The sequence below is a fragment of the Pristiophorus japonicus genome, chromosome 8 (genome assembly GCF_044704955.1).
Source record: "Pristiophorus japonicus isolate sPriJap1 chromosome 8, sPriJap1.hap1, whole genome shotgun sequence".
NCBI lineage: Eukaryota > Metazoa > Chordata > Chondrichthyes > Pristiophoridae > Pristiophorus > Pristiophorus japonicus.
In genome coordinates this window covers 216106545-216133130 of record NC_091984.1, presented here as the reverse complement: position 1 = coordinate 216133130, position 26586 = coordinate 216106545, and the positions used below count along the sequence as shown (strand labels likewise).

The window sequence follows — 26586 nt, the reverse complement described above, 5'->3', positions numbered from 1 at the left end:
CCAGGAGACAAAAATATCATCTGATTTGTTTCTTCTCCGAAGACTACTCGAGATCATCCAAAGGTCTGCTGCCTGTGTCCTAACTCGCACCGTCCTGCTCACCTATCACCCCTGTACTCGCTGACCTACAATGGCTCTCAGTTAAAAAAAGCCTTGATTTTAAAATCTTCAAACTTGTTTTCAGCTCCTTCCACGGCCTCGCCCTTCCCTGTCTCCGTAATCTCCTCTCGCCCCACAATCCTTTGATATCAGCGCTCTAATTTTAATTGCTCTACCATTTTCCACCGTGCCTTCACCTGCCTAGGCCTTAAGCTCTGGAATTCTCTCCCTAAACCTCTCTGTCTCTCTTCCCTTCTTTTAACTGCTCCTTAAAACCTACCTCTTTGACCAAGTTTCTGATCATCTGCTCCAATATCTCCTTTTGTGGCTCGGTGTCGGTGTCAGATTCTGTTTGATAACGCTCCTGTGAAGCGCCGAGGGACATTTTACTACATTTGAAGGCGCTATATAATTAAAGGTTGTTGTTGCTTCATGTCAGGATCTGGCCAGTGTTGATCCAGGACAGGATCAGTCCAGTGCTGTTATTGAATAAAGATGGAGGACATACAGAATATCGAACCATTCCAATATATTGCCCATACATCCCTTCCAGCATACTCCTCAGTCTCTCTTACTTAGACAGGCAGATGAGGGTGAATTTTACTGGGGGGTGGAAAATGAGATGCAATGGATAGACCGTCTGTTATACACCCTGCCCCTTTTTTGTTTCCACTTACTAACACCTGTTTTCTGCCCAGCGCTAAAAGTTGAAAATTCACCCCACACATTTCCACATGCTCTAATCTCCAAGATTCCATTTGCTGCACATTGTGCGGACTGTTTCAGGGATGTCCACCATTACCATGGATCTTTTCCTGCGTTGTATCCCATAGACTAATTCTACTGTTTGTTCTTATTCCGTAGTTTCATGGCTATGTACTCGTCGACAATGAGTTCACTTGCCATTCTCACCCCAATTTCCAAAACTGTCTACCTCCCTGTGCACCTGATCAATCTGCTTTTAATTGTTTGCAAACCCCACCTTGATGTCATCAGCATGTCTTGACAGATTGATCCCCACTCCCCACTTCTAAATCATTGATGTACAATGTTAATAGCAAAGGACCCAACACGGATCAGTGGGGGCATCCCACTAGTTATATCCAATGCAGTTCCAAGCGTGACTGCCCTCTATCTCCTTTGCTGCAGGCAGTTGCCATGACTGGCCTATTCCATGCTTTCCTACTTTATGAATCAATCTCCTATGTGGTATTCTATCAAAAGTCTTTCTAAGGTCGAGGTAAAGAGTGTCCCTGGAATTCCCTTAATCCATGTTATATATGTAAACCTGTAAATACCTTGTTTAACCACCAGAGGGCTCATCCCCTGGAGTCCCAAGGGATCCCACAAGCCCTTGGGAGCACCTGTACATATGGAGGCCTCACAGGCTGGAGAGGCACACTGGAGACCTGTAATAAAGGACTACGGTCACACCTTACTTTGAGCTTGCAGTATCTGGTTAGATTCTTTATTCAAGACACAACACATGTATTGTATACAATATAGATACAAACTGAGTACTGTTTAACAAGGTACAACCTTGTTCTGCTTTATTACGGGTCAAAGTGCCTGACTCACAAAATGGCTGGCCTTTTATACCAGAGCAGCACCATGTGCATGCTGCTCACTGACCTCAAACAATGACACCATCTGGTGGCTACAAACAGCATGTACATACATGACAATGCACAAGCACCAATACCTCCACAAAGAATTTTAACAGGCAGGGTTCTCACTGTCAAGTGCTATCAACGATCCTGTTGGGAAGTGCACAGCCATGGATTTTGGGTGAAGTTGAAATAGGGCCCCGCTGTGTTGCTCTATACAGCCTTTTGACACACTGCAAGGCTGATACACACAGAAGGACCACTTGTCGAGGTAACCGAGGGCACTCTCAGATTGTGCAACTGGACCCCAGCGAGAATCAATGCCTTCAGGACAGGAGAGTCGGGGAGAAATTTTCAAAATAAAGATGACTATCACTAATAAGTGGAGTTGTGCTGAGTCTCGGCTCGCAGTAGTCAGTGGGCCGAATGCACAAAGTCAGTACAGATTTCCTTGTGCAGTTGGAAGTCATTATATCAGATGGATTTCCCAGAATCCAGTGATGGCTCTTGCTCCTGTGCTCGAGATGGGGTTGCTGTGGAGGCGGAACCTGCTCTTTTTCAAACACTTACTTTGCAAAGTTGGGCAATAGCTGTACTGAACAAGGCTAAATCCACTGCAGTTTGGGAGATCAGTCACAGAAGAGATTCCCTAGTTGATTCAGTGTATGACTGGAATGGAAAGGTTTCTTTGCACATGTAATGTATGAACCTGTGAGTATGCTCACAGGTTTATAGAGCTGTTGCATTGTGAGTGGTTTACAGTCACATGATGTTCACAAGACTCAATAAAACCCCAGTCACTTGCGTCTAGGTCATCCACAATGAGGTATGCAGTTGTGAACCTAGCGGATGAACTGGTAATGTGTAGTGTGATTGTTAAACCTTTGTTAATAAACCAACTAGTTCTTAATAGCAATGTGCTGCTATGAATTCTTAAAGAAAGAACCCATGAAGTAAATACATTACAGTGATAAATGGTATGTGGGGGGTCCTTACAGGAATCTCCAGATCAAACTATTGTATGGAACTAAACTAGTGAGCATGGAGTTAAACTACTGAATGTAACATCCACCTTAGTTGGGTATTGTGCACTGCCAGACTATTCATGGCAGAATGACAATATTATCCATATCTGCACCAGCAATGGCAATTATGGTCTAAAATCCGATGGGCACATAATCTAGGCTGACACTCCAGTGCAGCGTTGCGGAGTGCTGCACTATTGGAGGTGCTGTCTTTTGGATGAGCGTTAAACCAAGGCCTTGTCTTCCCTCTTGGGTGGACTTAAAACATGCCATGGCACTATTCAAAAAAGCAGGGGAATTCTCCCTGGTCAAAATTTAGCACTCGGCCAACACCTACAACAGATTATCTGGTCATTTATTTCATTTCTGTTTGAGGTGTCGGAAACGCAGCAGCCAATCTACACACAGCAAGCTCCCACAAAGTACTTCTTTGATTGTAAAGCGTTTTGGGATGTCCTGAGGTCATGACAGGTACTATATCTGTCTTTTAATCATGTTTGGTAATGATTAAATAAATTGAGAAAGTTGTGAATTCTCCCTATTTTAATTAAAAGTCCCCCTCTATAAGGTCCATTACCACCTCTTAAGAGTTTCTCCTCATCTCAATCCTAAATGGCCTACCCCTTATCCTAAGACTGTGTCTTCTGGTTCTGGACTTCCCCAACATCGGGAACATTCTTCCCGCATCTAACTTGTCCAGTCCCGTCAGAATCTTCTATGTTTCTATGAGATCCCCTCTCATCTTTCTAAACTCCAGTGTATAAAGGCCCAGTTGATCCAGTCTCTCCTCATATGACAGCCCAGCCATCCCTGGAATCAGTCTGGTGAACTTTTGCTGCACTCCCTCAATAGCAAGAATGTCCTTCCTCAGACTAGGAGACCAAAACTGAACACAATATTCCAGGTGAGGCCTCACTAAGGCCCTGTACAACTGCATTAAGACCTCCCTGCTCCTATACTCAAATCCCCTAGCTATGAAGGCCAACATACCATTTGCCTTCTTTACCGCCTGCTGTACCTGCGTGTCCACTTTGAGTGACTGAAGAACCATGACACCCAGGTCTCGTTGCACCTCCCCTTTTTCTAATCTGCCACCATTCAGATAATATTCTGCCTTCGTGTTTTTGCCCCTAAAATGGATAACCTCACATTTATCCACATCATACTGCATCTGCCATGCATTTGCCCACTCACCTAACCTGTCCAAGTCACCCTGCAGTCTCTTAGCGTCCTCCCCACACCGCCACCCAGTTTAGTGTCATCCGCAAACTTGGAGATATTACACTCTATTCCTTCATCTAAATCGTTAGTGTATATTGTAAAGAGCTGGTGTCCCAGCACTGAGCCCTGCGGCACTCCACTAGTCACTGCCTGCCATTCTGAAAAGGAGCCATTTATCCCGACTCTCTACTTCCTGTCTGCCAACCAGTTCTCTATCCACGCCAGTACATTACCCCCAATACCATGCGCTTTGATTTTGCACACCAATCTCTTGTGCAGGACCTTGTCAAAAGCCTTTTGAAAGTCCAAATACACCACATCCACTGGTTCTCCCATGTCCACTCTGCTAGTTACATCCTCAAAAAATTCCAGAAGATTCGTCAAGCATGATTTCCCTTTCATAAATCCTTGCTGACTTGGTCCGATCCTGTCACTGCTTTCCAAATGGGCTGCTATTTCATCCTTAATGATTGATTCCAACATTTTCCCCACTACTGATATCAGGCGAACTGGTCTATAATTCCCCGTTTTCTCTCTCCCTCCTTTTTTAAAAAGTGGTGTTACATTAGCTACCCTCCAGTCCATAGGAACTGATCCAGAGTCGATAGACTGTTGGGAAATGATCACCAATGCATCCACTATTTCTAGGGCCACTTCCTTAAGTACTCTGGGATGCAGACTATCAGGCCCCGAGGATTTATCGGCCTTCAATCCCATCAATTTCCCTAACACAATTTCCCGCCTAATTAGGATATCCTTCAGTTCCTCCTTCTCACTAGACCCACTGTCTCCTAGTACATTCGGAAGGTTATTTGTATCTTCCTTCATGAAGACAGAACCGAAGTATTTGTTCAATTGGTCTGCCATTTCTTTGTTCCCCATTATAAATTCACCTGAATCCAACTGCAAGGGACCTACGTTTGTCTTTACTAATCTTTTTCTCTTCACATATTTATAGAAGTTTTTGCAGTCAGTTTTTATGTTCTCTGCAAGCTTCCTCTCATACTCTATTTCCCCCCCTCTTAATTAAGCCCTTAGTCCTTCTCGGTTGAATTCTAAATTTCTCCCAGTCCTCAGGTTTGTTGCTTTTTCTAGCCAATTTATATGCCTCTTCCTTGGTTTTAACACTATCCTTAATTTCCCTTGTTAGCCATGGTTTTATTTTTATTTTTACTCCAGACAGGGTTGTACAATTGCTGAAGTTCATCCGTGTAATCTTTAAATGTTTGCCATTGCTTATCCACCGTCAACCCTTTAAGTATTATTTGCCAGTCTATTCTAGCCAATTCACGCCTCATACCGTCAAAGTTATCTTTCCTTAAGTTCAGGACCATAGTTTCCGAATTAATTTTGTCACTCTCCATCTTAATAAGGAATTCTACCATATTATGGTCACTCTTCCCCAAGGGGCCTCGCACAACAAGATTGCTAATTAGTCCCTTCTCATTACACATCACCCAGTCTAGGATGGCCAGCTCCCTGGTTGGTTCCTCGACATATTGGTCTAGAAAACCATTCCTAATACACTCCAGGAAATCCTCCTCCACTGCATTGCTACCACTTTGGTTAGCCTAATCAATATGTAGATTAAAGTTGCCCATGATTACTGCTGTACCTTTATTGCACACATCCCTTATTTGTTGTTTGATGCTGTTCCCAACCTCACTACTACTATTTGGTGATCTGTACACAACTCCCAATTTTCTGCCCTTTGGAATTCCGCAGCTCCACCCATACCGATTCCACATCATCCAGGCTAATGTCCTTCCTTACAATTGCATTAATTTCCTCTTTAACCAACAACACCACTCTGCCTCCTTTTCCTTTCTGTCTATCCTTCCTAAATGCTGAATATCCCTGGATGTTGAGTTCCCAGCCTTGGTCACCCTGGAGCCATATCTCCGTGATGCCAATCACATTGTATCCGTTAACTGCTATCTGCGCAGTATTATCATGGCTTTGTTCTGAGTTCAATAGCTCTGTCTTGCCTCTTTTATTCAGTGTTATTTATGATGCAAGCTGATCTCCTGCAGCATTGCTCCTGGAACGTCTGGAGTATGGTCGTGATGTTCAGCTGCAAAGACTGAGCTATCTTTAACCTGACCTGTTCATAGAATCATAGAAAGTTACAGCATGGAAGGAGGTCATTTCGGCCTATCGTGTCCGTGCCGGCTGACCAAGAGCTATCCAACCGAATCCACTTTCGTGCTCTAGGTCTACAGCCCTGCAGGTTACGGCACTTCAAGTGCACATCCAAGCACTTTTTAAATGCGATGAGGGTTTCTGCCTCTATCCCCCTTTTAGGCAGTGAGTTGCAGACCCACACCACCCTTTGGATGATGACATTTCCCCTCAAATCTTCTATCAATTACTTTAAATCTATGCCCCCTGATTGTTGACCACTCTGCGAAGGGAAATAGGTGCTTCCTATCCACTCTATCTAGGCCCCTCATAATATTATACAGGTCTCCCTTGTATGGACACGATTCTAGGTACTCCCTGTGCGGAAGTCGGTCCTGAATTCAGAGGGCCATTGTTGACGGATGTTATTGTCGATGGGAAGTTGTTTGCTGATCCTTGGCACTTGCCCTTGGAGAGAAGTCAAGTTTGAACATTCGAAAAACCAATAGGAAAATACTTATCTTTTGTTTTGTATACTTTGACACTTTGAAATGTGTGTAATGCGCCACACACAAATCTTTTTGTGTATTGCTAAATTTACTGTGTAGAGCCAATGGTGTTCTACACAACAGGAACATTCCGGCTTTACATCATAGTTGGGGAGTACATGAAATGGTGGCAATGGATGTGAATGAGGAAGGCCTCACCATCGGGATCACATTAACACAGAGAGGGGGCCTCATCCTCTGACAATTCTCACACCTGCTTGAAAACAGGAAGATCCTGGTGGTGAGGCTCCTTTTTTAGTTTGGAAGGATTGGGGCCTTTACCTGCGTTCTGCAGGGTTCTGTGAAGTTATGGGACTGAGGTTTATGGCTTTATTCTCCAACTCATAATTCTGATTTCGATTTTGCGGCTGGGGCAAGTGAATGAGGCGTCTCTCCCCCTTCCCTTCACCCTCCTCCTTCTCCTCTCTCTCTCTCTCTCTCTCTCTCTTGCCCCTCTCTCTCTTGCTCCTCTCTCTCTCTCTCTCTCTCTCTCTCCTCCGCCCCTCACTCTCCATCCCCCCCTCGCTCTGTCTCTCTCTACCTCATCCCTTCTCTCCCGCCCCGCCTCTCTCTCTATCTCTCCCCCCTCTTCCCCCCTCTTTCCCCTCCCTTTCCTCCCTTCTTCCTCCCTTCTTCCCCCCCTTCTTTTCCCCCTTCTTTTCCCCTCTTCTTCCTCCCCCTCTTCTTCCTCCCCCCCTTCTTCTCTCCCCCCTTCTTCTCTCCCCCCCTTCTTCCCCCCCCGCCCCCTCTCTCCTCCCCATAGAACTAGAGGGCATGGTCTTAGAATAAGGGGCGGCCCACTTAAAACTGAGATGAGGAGAAACTTCTTCTCTGAGGGTTGTAAATCTGTGGAATTCTCTGTCTCAGCGAGCTATGGAAGCTGGGACATTGAATAAATTTAAGACAGAAATAGACAGTTTCTTAAACAATAAGGGGTTATAGGGAGCAGGCAGGGAAGAGGACCTGAGTCCATGATCGGATCAGCCATGATCTTATTGAATGGCGGAGCAGGCTCGAGGGGCCGTATGGCCTACTCCTGCTCCTATTTCTTATGTTCTTATGTCTCACTGCTGTCTCCATAATTGATACAAAAAAAGGACTGAAGCAAGTCAAACGTAAAAAAAACGATTTCCGAGCGCCCACATATAACTTTGGAAAATAAGTGAATGTGGAAAGTTACTAACACGTAAGTACACTCAGTGTTGGGAACGAGAAGTGGCTCTTAAGCTCATACAGATGAGCATCTCCAGAAAGAAATTCAGTCCACTGTTCTTAAAGATTCTTTTTTTCAGTTGATACCTTTGTGGTAATGTTGAATAGGTGCGATCCAGCACAGAGACAAAGTACACTTGTGTGATGATTAAAAGCAGACTTACATTCATGAAGTTCTGGTCTTGTGCGGTGAATTTGAAATGTGCGAGGTCGTAGAGCCTTCGACCAGATACCTGTGAGGCTGGCAGCTGGTCTTCGGCCCAAGAGGATGCAGTCTTCAGGTTCCTCACCTGGCAGTCATTCTTACTAATCACAGAGGCCATCACTGCTAAGTTCAATCCTGTCCACACATGTAGACTTTGCAGCAGGAGTCACTGGAGGATGATCAGGAGTGGGGAAACTTGGCTTTTTTTCTGCAAATGTTTTCTCTGCGTTGCAAAAATATCTTTCTCTGCACCATGAACACAGCAAATGTGGTGGGGTTGCTGTGCACCCGCATTGCTGTTTGTTTACAGCATCATTAGCCAAGGTAGCATCGCCCGAAGACCATCAGCACCATGGGACTGATGACATGCTCACACTTTGCATGTAACATAGAATCATAGAATAGTGCAGCACAGAAGGAGGCCATTTGGCCCATCGAGTCTGTGCCGGCTCTCTCGAAGAGCAATCCAGTTAGTCCCACTCCTCGGCTTTTCCCCCACATCCCTGCAATTTTTTTTAACCTTCAAGTATTTATCCAATTCCCTTTTGAAAGCTCCTATTGAATCTGTATCCACCACCCTATCAGACAGCGCTCTCCAAATCCATTCCACTCGTGTAAAAGATTTTTTACTCCTGTCACTTCTGGTTCATTTGCCAATCACCTTAAATCTGTGCCCTCTGGTTATTGACCCTTCAGCCACTGGAAACTGTCATGTATGTACATGCTGTTTGTAGCCACCAGATGGTGTCATTGCTGGAGGCCTCTGAGCAGCACGCACACGGTGTTGCTCTGGTATAAAAGGCCAGCCATTTTGTGAGTCAGACACTTTGGGCTAAAATAAAGCAGAAGCAAGGTTGTACCTTGCTTAGTTAAATAGTGCTCAGTTTGAACCTTTATTGCGTACATAACAGAAAGTTTCTCTTTATTTACTCTATCTAAAGCCTTCATGATTTGGAACACCTCGATCAAATCTCTCCACTCTGCTCTAAGGAGAGCAACCCCAGTGTATCTGGGATGAATGCCCTTTGCTGATTAATATCAGGAGGAGGCGTTTCCCCAGTCGGAGGAAGAGTAGGCCCAGGCTGTGATGGTCATCTACCTCCCAGTGGTATTGATGGGTTGAGGAGCAGGTGATATTCCCACCTTATTAACTGTCAGACAGCACGTGAGAGATGGAAAAAAGCTGGGGAGAAAATTAAAGCCAGTTTTATTTAAAATTTCATTAAAAATTACCATGAGGTAATGGGGCACAGTGATTTGCAAAAAGAAAAGCCTGGAGATCCCAATCCAAAAATTCTCAAACTCTTGCCCTACGTAAAATAAATCCTCAACTTTATCCAGTCCATATGTGGACACATCTGCATCACTGTCACATTCAAATGGAAGCTGTTGTATAGATCATTTCTAAAATATGTGTAATCATTGCTGTCTCTGGGACTTTGCTGGTGCAAAATGGTGCTTGGTTTTTTACATAACAATCGCTGCATTTTGAAAGTACAGTCATTGTATGTAGTGCTTTGAAGTGTTTCAACATGATGTGCTATTTAAGTGCATTTAAAAAATATATATATTTGGAAGCATGCTGCTTTGCAGATCTGTGCATTTATGAAGTTTACGATTGTGACACTATGAGCTCAGCGTAAAAATTAAATAATTCTGTGTAATTACTGCAAATTATCCTCTTGATCTTCTTGAGTGGGAGGGTGAGAACGGAGTACATCAAAGCAAAGGAATCGGCTACAGCTGAAGGGGTGAAAGGTCACCGATTCTCGGCACTCCAGAATGTTCTCTGTCTCGGCTCAAAGTGGGACCACCTGGTGTTGCTCGGAGCGTGGCTCAGTTGCTATGGTGTAGACATTTGGTTGCTATAGTGTACCCACAGTGTGATTGGTCACGCTACACATCTTTTAAGTTAATGAGGGGAATAATTTATCTGTGTCCGGACACCGAAGTGCTCTCAACGTTTGAGCGGCTGCCACTGGCTGTTTGTTTTAAAGATGTTTGATTTTGTGGTTAGAGAGAGCTGTAAAGCAAAAAATCGAGTCCGGTCTCCAAAATTAGCCTGAGGATTGTGATCGTGTGCCAGTTCCTTCCTTTGGAAGCTCTCTGTCACCCTGTCTGAATGGAATACACATGCATTAACAAGCTGGAGTTGCGAAAAGGGGCGCACCATGTATTGTGAATGACGAGCTTCAAAAAACCCAAACTTTTCGGGCCAGTACTAACTCAGAAGGACGTTGGTTCAAGTTTAGCAGTTTGTTACAAGATCGGATCTTGTTGACGGATGTCAGGCAGAGTCGAAGGCTAGAGGGAACATTGGAGCGAAAAGGCAACTCGGGCCATGTTCACCCACCTGTGTGTGTGTGTGTGTAGTCAGCTTCAAGGTGGATGGCCCCCAGCAGAAGGTCAGCTGACTTAGGCTCGGAGTGACTGAGAAGAGGAGAAAACAAAACTTGAATCAAAAAAACTTAGGTGAAGTGACAAGCCCCATATTGGAGGAGGTTAGCCATACATGCCAACCTGGAAAACGCAACTACAGCTGATCAAGCACTTAAAAATCCGACTACTCAAAAAATGGTCTTGAAGCTCTAGGCCCAAGTTGTGAGGTTCTGCTGACAGTGCAGGCATGTTGCCACATAATCTGTAGAGATGCCCAACATTCTCACACTTTTACTAAAGAATAAGAAAAGACAGACTAGCGCCTTTCAGGAGCTCGGGACGTCCCAAAGTGCTTTACAGCCAATGAAATACTTTTGGAGTGTAGTCACTGTTGTCGTGTAGGAAACGCGGCAGCCAACTTGCGCAAAGCAAGCTCCCACAAACAACAATGCGATAACGACCAGATAATCTGATGTTGATTGAGGGATAAATATTGGCCAGGACACCGGGAATAACTTCCCTGCTCTTCTTCAAAATAGTGCCATGGGACCTTTTATGCCCACCTATAGCAGACAGGGCTTCAGTTTATGATCTCATTTGAAAGACAGCACCCTCTGACAGTGCAGCACTCCCTCTGTGCTCGAGTGTCAGCCTAGATTTTCGTGCTCAACTCTCTGGAGCGGGACTTGAACCCACAACCTTCTGACTCGGGTGAGGTGGCTACCCACTGAGCCACGACTGACGCTGTCCTTTTTGGATGTGGGAGTGCTGCAGGAAAGGTGCTCAGAAGCGGATATTGGCGCTTAAAAGCTTGCAATTTGTTTTCTCCTGGGGTCTGGGGAAAATGTTGTATTTTTATTTGCTGCATTTTCCAGAATTCTGAATTCTATTATAATTCTGCCTTTCAAGCCAAAAACAAATGATCTTGGAAGGGCGGAAGGTATTTTAAATAGCAACATAAAATCGGCTTCAGTGGAACTTCACAGGATCAGGTTAACCTCCGATTATTATTGACAATTTTCACGTGGATTCTCGGCTCTGTGAAAGCCTTTAACATGGATTTAGTTTCATCATTCACCCAAATAATCATCAAAACCTGCCATACCCGCTCAGTGTCTAAAATCTAGAGGAATGGGATGATTACATTTGGCACTGTCTGAGGTGGAAGCGTTTAAACGCTCAGAAACTGGAGTTTGGTTCAGCTGCAAGTGTTTATTGAAACAGAGATCTGGGACTGAATATGGCACATTTACACTGCACTTTACATTTTTTAATTTTAATATGGAACGTGTCTTTTTGAAAGGCAGTGTTAACTTCTGCCTCCTTTGTCATAAGTGAAGGGTGACTGGAAGAAAACTTTAGCGGAGAGGCTGATGATGGGTGTGGGAACGTATATATTTTTTAAAGAGTTTCTCCCCTAGTGGCTCAGTTGGTGAAACCATGGCCAGGTTTAGTATGGGGCTGCACGCTCTGGGAAGGTCTCAAGTTCAATCCCTGGTATCTCCTGAGTTAGCACATCTCATCTGGGCTTCAGTGGTCATGGTGGAGATGTGCAGATTTTTGAAAGATAAGGGAGTGAAGGGTAATGGGGAGTGGGCAGGGAAGTGGAGTTGAGGCCGCGATCAGATCAGCCATGATCTTATTAAATAGCGGAGCAGGTTCGAGGGGCCAGATAGCCTACTCCTGTTCCTATTCCTTATGTTCTTATGGGTGTGGGAGCAGGGAAAAATCAACCTGGGTCTGATCATCATCCTGTACCTTCTGCTCGACAGCTGACTTGTGGAATCTGGGTGAGGACACGGTAGAGCTTGTTTGTAATGTTTCCCCAATTGTCCCTGTCTCTGCGCACAGATGGAGAATAGCCACGTGAGCAAGGGACTTGGAGGGTGACCATGGGATTGTACCCCAGCAAGGAAAGGAAACATTCTTATTTCAAAACTAAAGCTGAATTTTGTTTTGCTGCAGAGTTCGGTCTTTGAAGAAAGCTTGATGCGCAGAATCTCGGGCAGCAGCAGCGGTCACACGCTCAGCAAGGCAGCTTTCGTTGAGAAGGTTCGCGAGAGCAACGCAGCGTGTCAGAGCGGGGACTTCAACACCGGCGTCCAGCTCTACACTGAGGCCATTGCAGCCGACCCTCAGAACTGCATCCTGTACAGCAACCGCTCGGCTGTCCTAGTGAAACTGAACCAGTACGAGAAGGCCCTGGACGATGCAGTTAAAGCACGCCTCTTAAACCCCAAGTGGTCAAAGGTAGGAGAGTTTCCTTGATTTTTGGAATCACCCGTAACTGAGCAGACCATTCAGCTCTGCTGTTGTAAGAGCATTTTCCTTTTCAGATCCACCCTTTTGTCCGATGCTACAGCCCTGTCGTTGTGTGACTGACGCCTTGTTGGTCCGACTCTCTGACTGACCGATCCCACTGTCACATCAAGCCTGTGGATCCAAGCAACATCTCATTTGTCGTATTTATGTCAAGGTGTTGCCGGACGACTGCATAGATAAATAACGTGTCTTTCAAAGTTTGTGACGTGACCGTTACACGTAATTCACCATTTGCGGCATGGACAGAAAACAAAAGGCGCCACTGTATTGTGGTGGCACTCGGGATATAATGAGCGCTGGAAACAATCAGGAAATGCGACCTGTGCGTTGCTGGATCACAACAGGAGAGCCAGCTGCTCGTGTTCTTATGCAGCTCATGGCTGAAATCTGTGCTTTACGGTTATCTGTGACCAATGTGGCAGTTTTTAGGGAAGGGATGTTGGGAAGAACCCAGGAGTTACTGTGCTGGAGGTGAATTCTCCCAATTGAGTGTCTGACAGACCCCTTTGAAATGAGAGAATGTTGCACATCGCTGGGTCATTGTGCTTGGGTTTGATCCATGTGAGAATGCAGGTTCTCGAATATCATGATGGCGGCTTTTGGAGTGACCGTGACAGTGGATGGAGAGTGGGCTAAAGCGCATGAGGAGAGGCAATTCTGTGAATGCTCAGATTCTATCCCAAAGTGGATGCAGAATTGAGTATTTATGATTTATTTACTCCGAAGAGAACGGTCCTGCTTGCGGCCGTTCAGCATGTGTAAAATTCAGGTATCATCAGCACCTGCACTAACCAATTGTTATATTTATAGAATCTTTGTGATATTTTCTGAGTACTGAATTCATATACCCGCTGTGCATCTGTTGCATATTCTGTTCCAATAGTATACGCGACCTGTGATTTTTGGCTATCTCCACAGTTTGAAGTACTGCATCCGTACACATTTAGCACCCTGTCTGTGGAGGGATACGATGAGTGATTAGGTGAGCTGCATGTTTCCAGCGGTGCGGCACTCATATAATTCAATTAGGGGAGGCTTCAACCATTAAAATGCAAATGAGTCACCGAGAGGTTGACAAGTGGTATAAAATGTGCGATTGAACACACATGGGCTTATCCTAGCATTCTGATCTATCCACGAAGGAATCCCCTGTGTCTCAAGTCAGTGTGAGAACAAGATTCATAAATACTACAAGGACAATCAGCATGGATTTGTTTAGGGAAGGTTGTGTCTGACTAACTTGATTACATTTTTTGAGGAGGTAACAAGGATGGTTGTTGAGGGTAGTGCATTTGATGTAGTGTACATGGATTTTAGCCAGGCTTTTGTTAAGGTCCCACATTGCAGACTGGTCATGAAAGTAAAAGCCCATGGGATCCAGGGCAAAGTGGCAAGTTGGATCCAAAATTGGGTCAGAGGCAGGAAGCAAAGGGTAATGGTTGATGGGTGTTTTTGTGATTGGAAGGCTGTATCCAGTGGGGTTCCGCAGGGCTCAGTACTAAGTTCCTTGCTTTTTGTGGTATCTATCAGTGATTTAGACTTAAATGTAGGGGGCGTGATTAAAAAGTTTGCAGATGATACAAAAATTGGCTGTGTGGTTGACAATGAAGAAGAAAGCTGGAGACAGCAGGAAGATATCAATGAACTGGTCAGGTGGGCAGAACAATGGCAAATGGAATTCAATCTGGAGAAGTGTGAGGTAATGCATTTGGGGAGGGCTAACCAGGCAAGGGAATACACATTAAATGGTATGACACTGCGAAGTGTAGAGGAACAGGGGGACATTGGAATGCATGTGCACAGATCCTTGAAGGTAGCAGGCCAGGTAGATAAGGTGGTTAAGAAGGCATACGGGATACATGCATTCATTAGCCAAGGCATAGATTATAAGAGCAGGGTGGTCATGCTTGAACTGTACAAAACACAACTAGAGTACTGCGTGAAGTTCTGGTCACCACATTACAGGAAAGATGTGATTGCACTAGAGAGGGTGCAGAGGAGATTTACGAGGATGTTGCGTGGACTGGAGAATTTTAGTTATTAGGACAGATTGGATAGGCTGGGTTTGTTTTCTTTGGAACAGAGGCTGAGGGGAGACATGATTGAGGTGTATAACATTATGAGGGGCTTGGATAGAGTGGATCGGAAGAACCTATTTCCCTTCGCAGAGGTGTCAACAACCAGGGGGCATAGATTTAAAGTAATTGGTAGGAGATTTAGAGGGGAGTTGGGGGAAATGTTCTCACCCAGAGGGTGTTGGGGGTCTGGAACTCACTGCCTGAAAGGGTGGTAGAGGCAGAAACCCTCACCACATTTAAAAAGTACTTGGATGTGCATTTAAAGAGCCGTAACCTTCAGGGCTACGGACCAAGAGCTGGAAAGTGGGGTTAGGCTGGATAGCTCTTTGTCAGCCATCACAGACACGATGGGCCGAATGGCAGTCTCCTGTGCTGTAAATTTGTATGATACTAAAGACACCAGTCAAGAATGTTATTACTGCTCGTACTCCTTTGTGCTCTCCTCTCCCCTGAAAAACGAGGAAATTGCTGGTATCAGGCTGTTGAGACTGAAGTTGTTCAGTTGTGGTCAACGAGGCACAAGGATAACATGAAAACCCCGGCAGTGGTGGAGAGGTGGGCCAGGAGGTTCATTCCTAGCGTCAGAAGATTTGAGTTGGGAGGAAAGATTAGAAAAACTTGGACCCTTCAACACTGAAAGGAGGTGATTAAAAAGGGATTTTATAGTGGAATAGAATCAGTTAATCCTCAGCACTGGTTCAAATTAAAACATCGCTGCAGGACAAGGGTAAAAGGCAAGTTTAAGACTAATGTCAGGAAGCACTTCTTCATGTAAAGCATCATCAGTACTGGAATGGTGTGGGTAGAGGATTGGAGGCAGCTACTCTGGAATCGCAAAAGAGCCAAGTTGGAAGCTGTGATGTTTGAACTGTGTTGTTACGGCAGGTTCGGCTGCGGAGAACAAGTGGCCTCCTCCATCTGTACTTAACTTTGTGTGCCTAACTTTCATACGCAAAATGTGAAATAGTTACACTTTCTGAATCAAAGGTACATCTGTGAATGCTCAAAATATATCGTTACATTACATTACAGCACTGTGGGAGCGCCTTCACACGGACTGCAGTGGTTCAAGAAGGCGGCTCACCACCACCTTCTCGAGCAATTAGGGATGGGCAATAAATGCTGGCCTTGCCAGTGATGCCCACATTGCATGAAGACATTTAAAAAAAAAACATATTTACAATTTATGCTCATCCAAGTCAGTTCCGTTACTTTTTTTTCCAACTATGTCCATTCTTGGGGACCCTGTAATAGAATCGACTTCTACTTAAAACCAATGATCTGTCTAGAATTGTTTTCATAACTTTAGTCTTTATATTTGTCTAAGTGTTTCTGAACAATTCAACTCAGATTTTCTTGCAGTAATTTCAGTTGGCGATTGGATTGTCCTTGCATTTAAGCAGGATGAACAGTGTTTTGATTTGTTCTGGACTGACACACATTGGGGGAGATTTTAATCCTACTCACTCAGCAGAAACCTGGTGGGTAAGCAATTAATATTGCCCTGGCTCTTACCTGTCCGAAAGCTGACATGATCGCCACATCTGCAATTTTAACCTGCTCTCCTGAGCAGGCAGCAAGGACACCCGCCTGGAGCCAACAGGGTCCTCCTTTACATACGCATGGTGCAGCCCGATGACATCATTGAGACCCGACTCTAATTTTAATTCTGGCTAGAGTGGGAAATCCAATTGGAGTTGAAATCAAGGCCAATCCGTTACAATTTCTTTGCATTTTACTGTGATCGTTTAGCCCGGATAAATCTTTTGCAACATGAATTTGTGTAAGTTGTGAAAATTACAATCTTACTCCCTTTTGTGCACTGTGTCATCTACTACTGTTGCTTCCTCTCCACAGTTCCAATGCAGTTGTATTTCTGGAGAGCAGTCTTGATGTACCTTTTTGGATGTCCTTGCATTGCAGTTTATTTGAGGATCCCAAAGTCTCATCCTTTTCTGCTTCAGTTTTGATTAGCCACATCTTCTGGGCAGGTTCTGCCACAGCCCCGATAACCGTGCCATTGTAAGCGTGAATATCTCCTCATCTTGTTCATTCTGGCCCATGGCTCTTGCATCAAGCATGTGCATAAATTTTCCTGGTGTGTCTGATATCCTCAGGTCATAGCCTCGTCATCATTCTTTGTATTCACAATGGGCGATGATTTCACAAATGAAGCTTGTGGTCAGTTTCAGCACCAACAGTGCACACTGAGTGTAACTTTCACAAGCAAGCGTAACGTTTCAGCTATGCTCGTCGTGGCTGTGCATCAGTCAATGAACATGATGCCATACATAACAGCATATCACCATTTATCATACTTTTACAGCAGCGCAGCTCCTAATCCAGCTGTGACTTGAAGATCCCATCCAAGTCACACACCACCCTGACATGGAAATATAATGCATCCCGTCATCGTTGCCGGAACTCCCTCCCTAACAGCACTGTGGGAGTTCCTTCACCTCACGGACTGCAGCGGCTCAAGAAGGCGGATCACCACCACCTTCTCAAGGGCAATTGGAGATGTCCACATCCCATGAATGAATAAAAAAGGGCAAAACAATATTATTGGCCATTCAGGATCATGGAACTTCAGAACCGATCCTTGCAATGGTAGTCTAAATTCCCTCGTGTTTCTTCCTGTGAATGAATCATTTCATAGATTTTTTTTTTAATAACATTTTCCAGGAGGTGCCTCTTTTTCCAATTGATATGACTGTATATAGGTAACTTGCTGCAGTATTTATTTGCACACCATTCTCGTACTGTGAATGTGACACATACACAGTTGCTGAGACTTTCGTCAGGTCTTGTTTAATTACACTGGCAAATGTTCGCTCAACGACTCCAGATGTAGATTTGTCTTTATTAAGATTCAGTTTGACTCCTCCGGTAATTTCAAGTGCTCAAGCAGTAACCAGAATCGATTAAATGGACAGCGGCATCAGCTGATTTATATTTGGCAGTGTGAGTGATGGATGCATTGAATAAAAGACAGATGGACTTGCGATTTACATTAGCATCTTTTAACATCACGGAAACGTCCCAAAGTGCTTCACACATACTCAATTATTTTGAAGTGCAGTGGCTGTTAGTATGAAGCAAATGTTGTATTGGCGCTGTTGGTGGGAAGGGGTATTCTTCAGTGTGAGGCACTGTCGTGTTATTTCTGGGTGGGAGAGGAGAGATTAGTGACCAGACCTGTCAGTGACCAGAAATCTTATTTTCCTTCCTCTCTGGAAGGCTGCTGGAAATTGGCAGGTCTGATCTCAAAGCCAGAATGATGATGGTCAGCTCGTGTACACAATGTCGATTGATGTGGATCCGAATCCCTTATGGTCCTGGATTGAGCAAGAAAATACTTGTGTTTGTCTCGCACCTCACCATGTTGACAAAATGTCTTGAAGCACTTCATGCAGCAAATTACTTTTGGAGTACGGCAAATGTTCTGTAAGATTGAGAAGTGTCAAAGTGTGCCATTCTGTCTGTCAGGCTGAGCTTAAAGCCAACTCCAAGCCTCTGCTTAACTCTGTTGCCTTGCCTGTGTTAAATTTTAGTTTCTGTTTGGTGCACTCCCCCGATTTCATTGGTGGTGATTTTAACCCTGCTCACTCAGCAGAAACCTGGCAGGTGGGCAGTTAAAATCGTCCTGGCTCCTGCCTGTCCGAAAGCCGCCATGATCGCAATTTTAAGATGCTCTCCTGAGCAGGCAGCAAAGACAAGTACCCGAAGCCAACAGGGTCCTTCTTTACATATGCATGTTTAGGCCTGATGACATCATTGAGAACCGACTGTAACTTCAACTCGGGCCTGAGCAGGGAATCCACCTGGAGTTAAATCTGAATGATTTTGAAGTTTCAGTCCAGGACTTTTCTCAAATTGTTTTCTCATAGAATCGTAGAATGGTTACAGCAAAGAAGGAGGCCACTTGGCCCGTCAAGCCCGTGCCGGCTCTCTGCAAGAGCACTTCAGCTAGTCCCATTCCCCTGCTTTTTCACCGTAGCCCTGCAAATTTCCTTCTTTCATGTACTTATCCGACTCCCTTTTGAAAGCAGTGATTGAGTCTGCCTCCATCACACTTTCAGGCAGTGCATTCCAGATCCTAGCCACTCGCTGCGTCAAAAGGTTTTTTCTTATGCTGCCTTTGGTTCGTTTGACAATCATCTTAAATCTGTGTCCTCTGGTTCTCGACCTTCTGCCAATGAGGACAGTTTCTCTCGATCTACTCTGTCTAGACCCCTCGTGATTTTGAACACTTCTATCAAGTCTCTTCTCAACCTTTTCTGCTCGAAGGAGAACAACCCCAGCTTCTCCAGTCTCTCCACGTAACTGAAGTCCCTCATCCCTGGAATCATTCTTGTAAACCTTTGTTGCACTCTTTCCAAGGCCTTCACATCCTTACTGAAGTGTAGCGCCCAGAATTGGACACAATACATCAGTTGAGGTCGAACCAGTGTTTTATACAGGTTCATCAGAATTTCCACGCTTTTGTACTCTGTACCTCTATTCATGAAGCCCAGGATCCCGTAGGGGTTTGTAACAGTTGCACATTAAGGCCTTGACACCTTTCCTTAGGAAAGAGTTTAACAAATACCACTAGATGCCGCTAGTGTATGCTGTGAATCCTCTGCACTGCAATGTTTTTGAGGCTTTCATAGAATCATAGAAGTTTACAGCACAGAAGGAGGCCATTTCGGCCCATCGTGTCCATGCCGGCCAACAAGAGGCTATCCTGCCTAATCCCACTTTCCAGCTCTAGATCCGTAACCCTGCCGTTACAGCACTTCAGGTGCGCATCCAATGTACATTTTAATTGTGGTGAAGGTTCCTGCCTCTACCACCTTTTCAGGCAGTGAGTTCCAGACCCTCACTACCCTCTGCATGAAGAAATTTCCCCTCAAATCCCCTCTAAACCTTCCACCAATTACTTTAATTTTGTGCCCTGTGACTGTTAAACTCTCTGCTAAGGGAAATAGGCCCTTCTTATCCACTATATCCAGGCCCCTCATAATTTTATACACCTCAATCAGATCTCCCCTCAGCCTCTTCTGTTCCAATGAAAACATTCAGCCTATCTAACCTGTCCTCATAGCTTGGATTCTCCACTCCCTGCAACATCGTCGTAAATCTCCTCTGTACCTTCTCCAGTGCAATCACGTCCTTCCTGTAATGCGGTGACCAGAACTGCATGCAGTACTCCAGCTGTGGCCTAACCAGTGGTAGAAATTCACTATTGCATGAACATTTTGTAATCATTAACCTTGAATTCGCGGTTGGTATGATGGCATGCTCAGAGTACGCCGTCATACTGCCTTTGAAATTGACCGCAAGTTCAGAATTTCCACATGCGCTAAATTCCGAACTTGCGATCTGTCAAGTTCCAACTCTGCATCGGCTTTGCTGCCACCTACCCACTGAAGTCACCGGGCTGGCGAAATGTTGGGCTAATTGCCCACCTACTGCACATTAATTATGCTGGAAATTTTTACAACTGGTGCAAACAGGCGCACGGCGGGGGGGAATGAGAAAATTGTATAGGGATTAATTATCTTGAAATTAAATTAACAATGCTTTCTCAGTTTACCTGACCTCTTTTGTCAAAACCCACGAGATTAAGCATTAAGATGCAATCCTGGCTCTCAATGACCTTATCCTCGGAAAGTTCGCTTATCATTCCTTTCATCTTTTATTGATTGTTTTTTCTTTAAACGGACACATTTTCCATTGTACTAATGCTATACATTGTTTGAAATATTCATTGGGATATAAAATTATGAATCCAACATAGTATCAATCCGTCGCTGTTCGCACAGCTTTATTTTAACAATCCTTTCATAATTTCCAGTTTTAACACAATTCTGCCTTTTTGGTATTTAATTACTTGGCTTGCAAGTGCAGAGATGAATTTGCTTCACTTTGTTTTGTGTAAGTTAAATATTTAAATGCCAATAATGTCCTCTTTATCATGTGTCTTTACAAGTGAATGCCACACACAAAAACTGTGAACATCTGCAACCACAAACAATAGCAATCTCCTCTGTTTCCTGATTGGCTAAGAGTCAGGAAGTGAAAGGAGCGCCGCCCCAGGTAGGCTTACGCACAGTGGTGCGCTCCTGGGGTCCAAGGGCCGCTGCGCAATGCACAAGTCTGCAGCGAAACAACGCAAGTTCTGGAAGCGGGGTTGTACCAAGTAAGTGCAGATTCCCGAGGGCTGTCGGTGGTGTACTCCGGAGCTATACCGCCGGCCACAAATTCAGGGCCATTAAGTCTCTGAGGATCAAATGTTCCATGGCGTCTTTTTCTTTCACTTCCCTCCCCACCCACGACCCCAGTGACAAATATAAATTGGTTTTAAGAGTGGTTCATGTGTTAACAGTTGACATCTATCCCTATGGTGCATATGTAATTTAAATTTTCCAAACTAAGTAGGTTGAGGAGATCCAGACCAGTCATCGGGCAGCAGAGCTTGCCCAGGGTCTTTGCCTGCTCTCATTATATATGAGGAACGTACCCCCTGATAGGTTTTATATTAAATCTTCATACTTTTGTGCGTAAGTAGACTGGCTGAGCCTCCATGTTGTTGCTCGCAGATAAAAATGAAAAGTGAAGTGTTTGTGAAGGATGAGCGATCTTTTCCTGCCTTTTTCTTGGAAGGCATTGTCCTTCGAGCTGACAGCATGTTGAAGTGTGCAACGAATATCTTTTCTCTCTCCTGCTTCCGTTCACTCTTCCATCTGATGGCCTGACATAAATGGGTGAGGTGTTCCTCTGTACCCACCATTCCCAGTATCCTGACCGAGAGGCAGAAACGCCTAGTAGCTGCTTGAGGAATGGCCTTGGAGAAGGTCAATTAGCCGTCCTCTTGGTGAGGGAGTGTTGAACAGCATTGGATGCATTAATAGGCTATGTTAATAAAGGGGTGGGGACAACTGGAAAGCTGTTTTCTAGGCATGTTGGAGCCATGAAGTGGCAGGTCAACATAAGAGCATAAGAATTAGGAGCAGGAGTAGGCCATTCCGCCCTTTGAGCCTGTTCCACCATTCAATGAGATCAAGGCTGATCTTCTACTTCAACTCCACTTTCCTGCAGTATCCCCATATCCAAAATCTATCGACCTCTGTCTTGAATATACTCAATGACTGAGCCTCCACAGCCCTCTGGGGTAGAGAATTCCAAAGGTCCTAGGTCCTAGGAACAGGAGTAGGCCATTCAGCCCCTCCAGTCTGCTGTGCCATTCAGTGAGATCATAGCTGCTCTGATATCCTAACTCCAACCATTCCCCCCCGCCCTGCCCAATAAAACACAGGATGGGTTATCTCTGGGTCACTGTCATGTCCCCTGGTCTGTGGCTTGCAGCCACATCAGCAGCAGCCAGACACAGGATGTTGCAGTTTGGACTTTTAAACTCTTTTTCTGTTGCTGTTTGTACCAGATGAGTGAACCATGTCTCTTGTGATCTGGGAATGTACATCTTGGATTGTGAATCGCAGGGTTGACAATTATCCTGTTTTGCAGTAACTGCACACTGTGTAATTTACATAAGATTCCCATTACATCTGGCAACTTGAATATGGGACATTGCATGCCCGACCAGATTTGTGTAGGCTACAATTATGATGGTTTATTTACAAGTTAAACAATGAAACCTAAGAGATAAGTACTATAGTACACTGTAGAGGGCAATATTGTTGAAATCTATCATAATGTCAGTCTGCTTTGACCACTAGTTCCTTCAGCAGAAAACAATCTTCTGTAGTCCTTCCTGTCTCTTCAAAATACTCGGCTGCATCAGATTTCTGGGATTCCTCGCGATCCTCCTCCACAACCCCCCAGCTCAGAGTCATATTTTCTTCGCTAATCAGTCATGAATCGAGACAACATTACTATTTTAACTTGTAGCAAAGGGTATTCTCTCCAGTTGCTGCTAAGATGAATATACAAGATTATACAAGGACTGTCAGGACTAGACAGCTGAAATAGATCTTTTTAAACATACAATGTTGCTAAATACTAGCTGTACAGTGCTGAGTTATAACTTGTCATAACTTTGCTCACATACTGACACTTTGCACTCTTTATTTGAATTGTAAGGATATTGGCTCTGATTTAAGTTTGCAAGGTGGTGGTGGTGGCCGGGGGGGAGGGGCGGGGGGCAGGGGAGGGGAGGGGGCGGGGAGTGAAGTCAGGGCAGGGTTAGGGGGTGCGGGAGCAGGTAAGAAAGCAGTTGAGTACTGAGTATTTATTTATTGGCATCTTTGCCTGAGATGGCTTCGGCTCCCTCATTTGCCGATGTGTACTCTCATTGATTTTACTGGCGAGTTTCAGGAAACCCGTGGGCCTGATAGTGAAAGTGGTGTGTCAATAACACTCTCTAATCGAGAGATTCGCATATGGAAATTGACAATCCTCCTCTCCCGAGGGGTTTGGAGCTGGCTTCCCTACTCGCTGTCAGTTTTGCTGGTTTTAACCCCGCACCCAAACCCACGCATTCTTCCACCTTTAAATTCTGCCCTTCGTTTCCAATCGCAATCTAGGTTAAAAATACTTTATTTAATGAAGTCTTGGTCAAAAGAACCTCTACTTTAAAATTGGAAAAGAACATCATCCCTTTTATTCTGATTTACCATTGCTTTTAAAACAAAAATAATATATAAAGAAAGACTTGCATTTTTACAGTGCCTTTCACAACCACGAGACGTCTCAAAGCGCTTTACAGCCAATGAAGTACTTTTGGACTGTCATCACTGTTGCAATGTGGGAAAATGCGGCAGCCAATTTGTGCACAGTAAGCTCCCACAAACAGCAATGTGATAATGACCAGATAATCTGTTTTTGTTAATGTCATGCATTCAACTGTCATTGTAACCCATGTATAAACTGACCCAAGTTGTACACCATGAGAACACTAATCACTAGGTGTGAACTTGTGGGAGGCACTCCTAACCTGGACTTTCAGGTATAAAAGGGGAAGCTCCACCCACCACCTTCACTTTAGTGCTGGCTAATAAAGGTTACTGGTCACAGAGTGACCTTCTCTCAAGTATGGGCCTCGTGTGCATTTGTACTGTATAGTAAGGACATATTAGTTAATGTTGATTGAGGGCTAAACATTGGCCAGGACTCTGGGTATAACTCCACTGCTCTTCAAAATAGTGCCGTGGGATCTTATATATCCACCTGAGAGGGCAGACAGACCCTCGGTTTAAAGTCTCATCTGAAAGACGGCACCTCCAACAGTGCAGCACTCCCTCAGCACTGCACTGGAGTGTCAGCCTAGATATATGTGCTCAAGTTTCTGGAGTGGGACTTGAACCCACAACCTCTGACTCCAAGGCGAATGTGCGACCCATTAAGCCACAGTTGACACTGATATTTCACAACAGAATCTCTCTCTCTCTTTCTCACAGTGGACACCCCACTCACTCACACACTCCATGTGTCTCTATCTCTTCCATAATTGTGTGCTGAAGTAATTAAGACGGGAAATAAATGTTGAAGCTAGCAAGTTGTGCTCCAAGCAACAAAAATAAAGTGTTGATTTTTAATGGCGATGTCTGGCAGGAGAGAGGGGAATTTGGTAGATTATCTTCTTTGGACGCTGATTCGACACTCTCTCCACCAACCCCCGCCATCCCCCTCCTGCCTCTCCAGAACCAAGCCCTCAGCAGTGATAAAACCAAAGAGACCCGGGCGGTTTTGAAATGATTAAAATCAGGAAGCCTGTCGGCGGGCAGCCCTCACTGAATGGCGAGCAGTCGGGAAAGGAAGAGCTGGGGAAAGTGTGGGCGGTCTCTGCAGCTCCAGTCAGGCGAGATCATCCTCTCAGGTCCAGGGCAGGGGCTGCTGACAGCTCTCACTGAGACGTTTATTGCATTGCTTCTGTTATCTCGCCGCTGTAATTGAGATGATGGAAATGTTGCCACGTGCAACCTCCAAAAATCTGCTCCGTGCTCTCCGTTTATTTTTTCCTTATTTTAATATTAAAAAGTCTGAATTCAGGAAACGTCGACTTGATTGATTGCTCCAGCAGTGTTTGAACTTACCAAGGTCACTGGACTGAATCTTTAATCTCCAACACTCCAGTTTTTCTTTTAGCGTCAGCACCACGAGCTTCTCCAGCTTTTTTTCATCCAACTGGCACACTGCAGGGAGAAAGAGCATTATTTCTGGTGTCAGCTGTGGCTCAGTTGGCAGCACCCTTGCCTCTTGAGTTAGGATGTGGTGGGTTCATGTGTTGCTCCTCAGAATTGAGCACAAAGATCCAGGCTGACACTCCAGTGCAATGCTGAGGGAGTGCTGCACTGCGGGAGGAGTCGTCTTTTGAATGAGACATTAAACTGAGGCCCCGTCTGCTCTCTCAGGTGGACATAAAAGGACCCATGGCACTGTTATGAAAAAGAGCAGGGAAGTTATCCCAGGTGTCCTGGCCAATATTTATCGCTCAACTAAGATCACTTAAAATAGATTATCTAGTCTTTATCACATTGCTGTTTGTTGGGGATTTGCTGTGTGCAAATTGGCTGCCGCGTTTCCTACATTACAACAGTGACTGCATTTCAAAAGTACTTCATTGGCTGTAAAGCACTTTGAGACATCCTGAGGTCATGACAGGTGTTCTATAAATGCTTTTCTTTTTATTTAAACCATTAAAAAATAATCTGACCGTTTTTAAGTGTAGTTGAAGGTGTTGATTTAGCCCAGTTGGTGATACTCTGGGCTATTGTGTGAGAATGTTACGATTTCCAGCATGTCAGAATTTGAGCCTGCAATGTAAGGTGATTGTTGAATTTGCTTTGAATAATACATTGAGCCGAGGCTGTGTCTGGCTGTTGAAATGGTTCATGTTCAACATTTCCTGGTCAACATTCCTCCTTCGGCCAGCACCACAAAAAAACAGCAAAACGGATGAGCTGGTCTTTGATCACACCGCTGTTTGTGGGATCTTGCTGTGTGGAAAAATGTCTGCTGCCTTTGCCTACAATAACAAGTCACTGTATTTCAAAGTAAAGTTATTAAATGTGGAGCAATTTGAGAGATGACTGCGAGATGTGCGATAGATATGCAAACCTGCCCTTTCTTTCCCTCTGTGTTTAGAGTCTGCCTGTGGTTGGAAGGGTTTCCTGTTCCATTGGGGATCAGCGCTGTTTCTCCACATCTGCTCCGCAGCCGCACTCCCGGTGACTCATTCCAGAGTTTTTCCGCAGTTCTCTGCCTGATTCACACAAGGGGATCACGCTGCCTTGCTGCAGCCTGGCCAGGAATCTAGCGGCACTGTAATTGCTGCACAGTCTCAGTGGGAGTGGCTGCATCATTCCAAAAGTAACTATTATTCATGTTCACCTATAAAGGGAGCCCCCCCCCCCACCGCCACTGTGAGCGCTGCTATTTCCCACACTCTCTCATTCCTGCCGCTCCGAGACCGACTTGTCCCAGAATTTATGGGCAGTTTTTGTTTAGTGCCGGGGGCTTTCACCTGTGGCGCTGCCGGTGTATTCGAGAGAAACCGACTGAAGCGCAAGTGTTGGCACGCTGGACTGCGAATGAAACTGAAAGCAGATGGAGCCCTGCTGCCTGCACTATTACGGCATTCTTTAGGAATTGGCCAAGTCCGATCCATACTCGCTGCCATTAGAGAGAAAGATCTACGATCCAGTCAGTGTGGGGTGCATTTAAACCCATACCCTGGAGGTGAAGGGACAGGACGGTGAGCAGTTCACTCGAGAACCCCGTTCCTGCTTCGTGTCACATTCAGTCTATTTAAGCTGTCCTTTA

At 44.9% G+C, this 26586-nt stretch overlaps 1 protein-coding gene across 1 annotated transcript in view; it reads left to right on the top strand.

Moving 5' to 3' along the window:
• The window catches only part of ttc28 (tetratricopeptide repeat domain 28), an 842907-nt gene that overhangs the window by 47942 nt on the left and 768379 nt on the right, over positions 1–26586 (top strand). The window contains exon 2 of the mRNA XM_070886369.1: positions 12383–12667. Coding sequence (XP_070742470.1) covers positions 12383–12667 — 285 coding nt within the window. The remainder of the gene's footprint in view (positions 1–12382; positions 12668–26586) is intronic.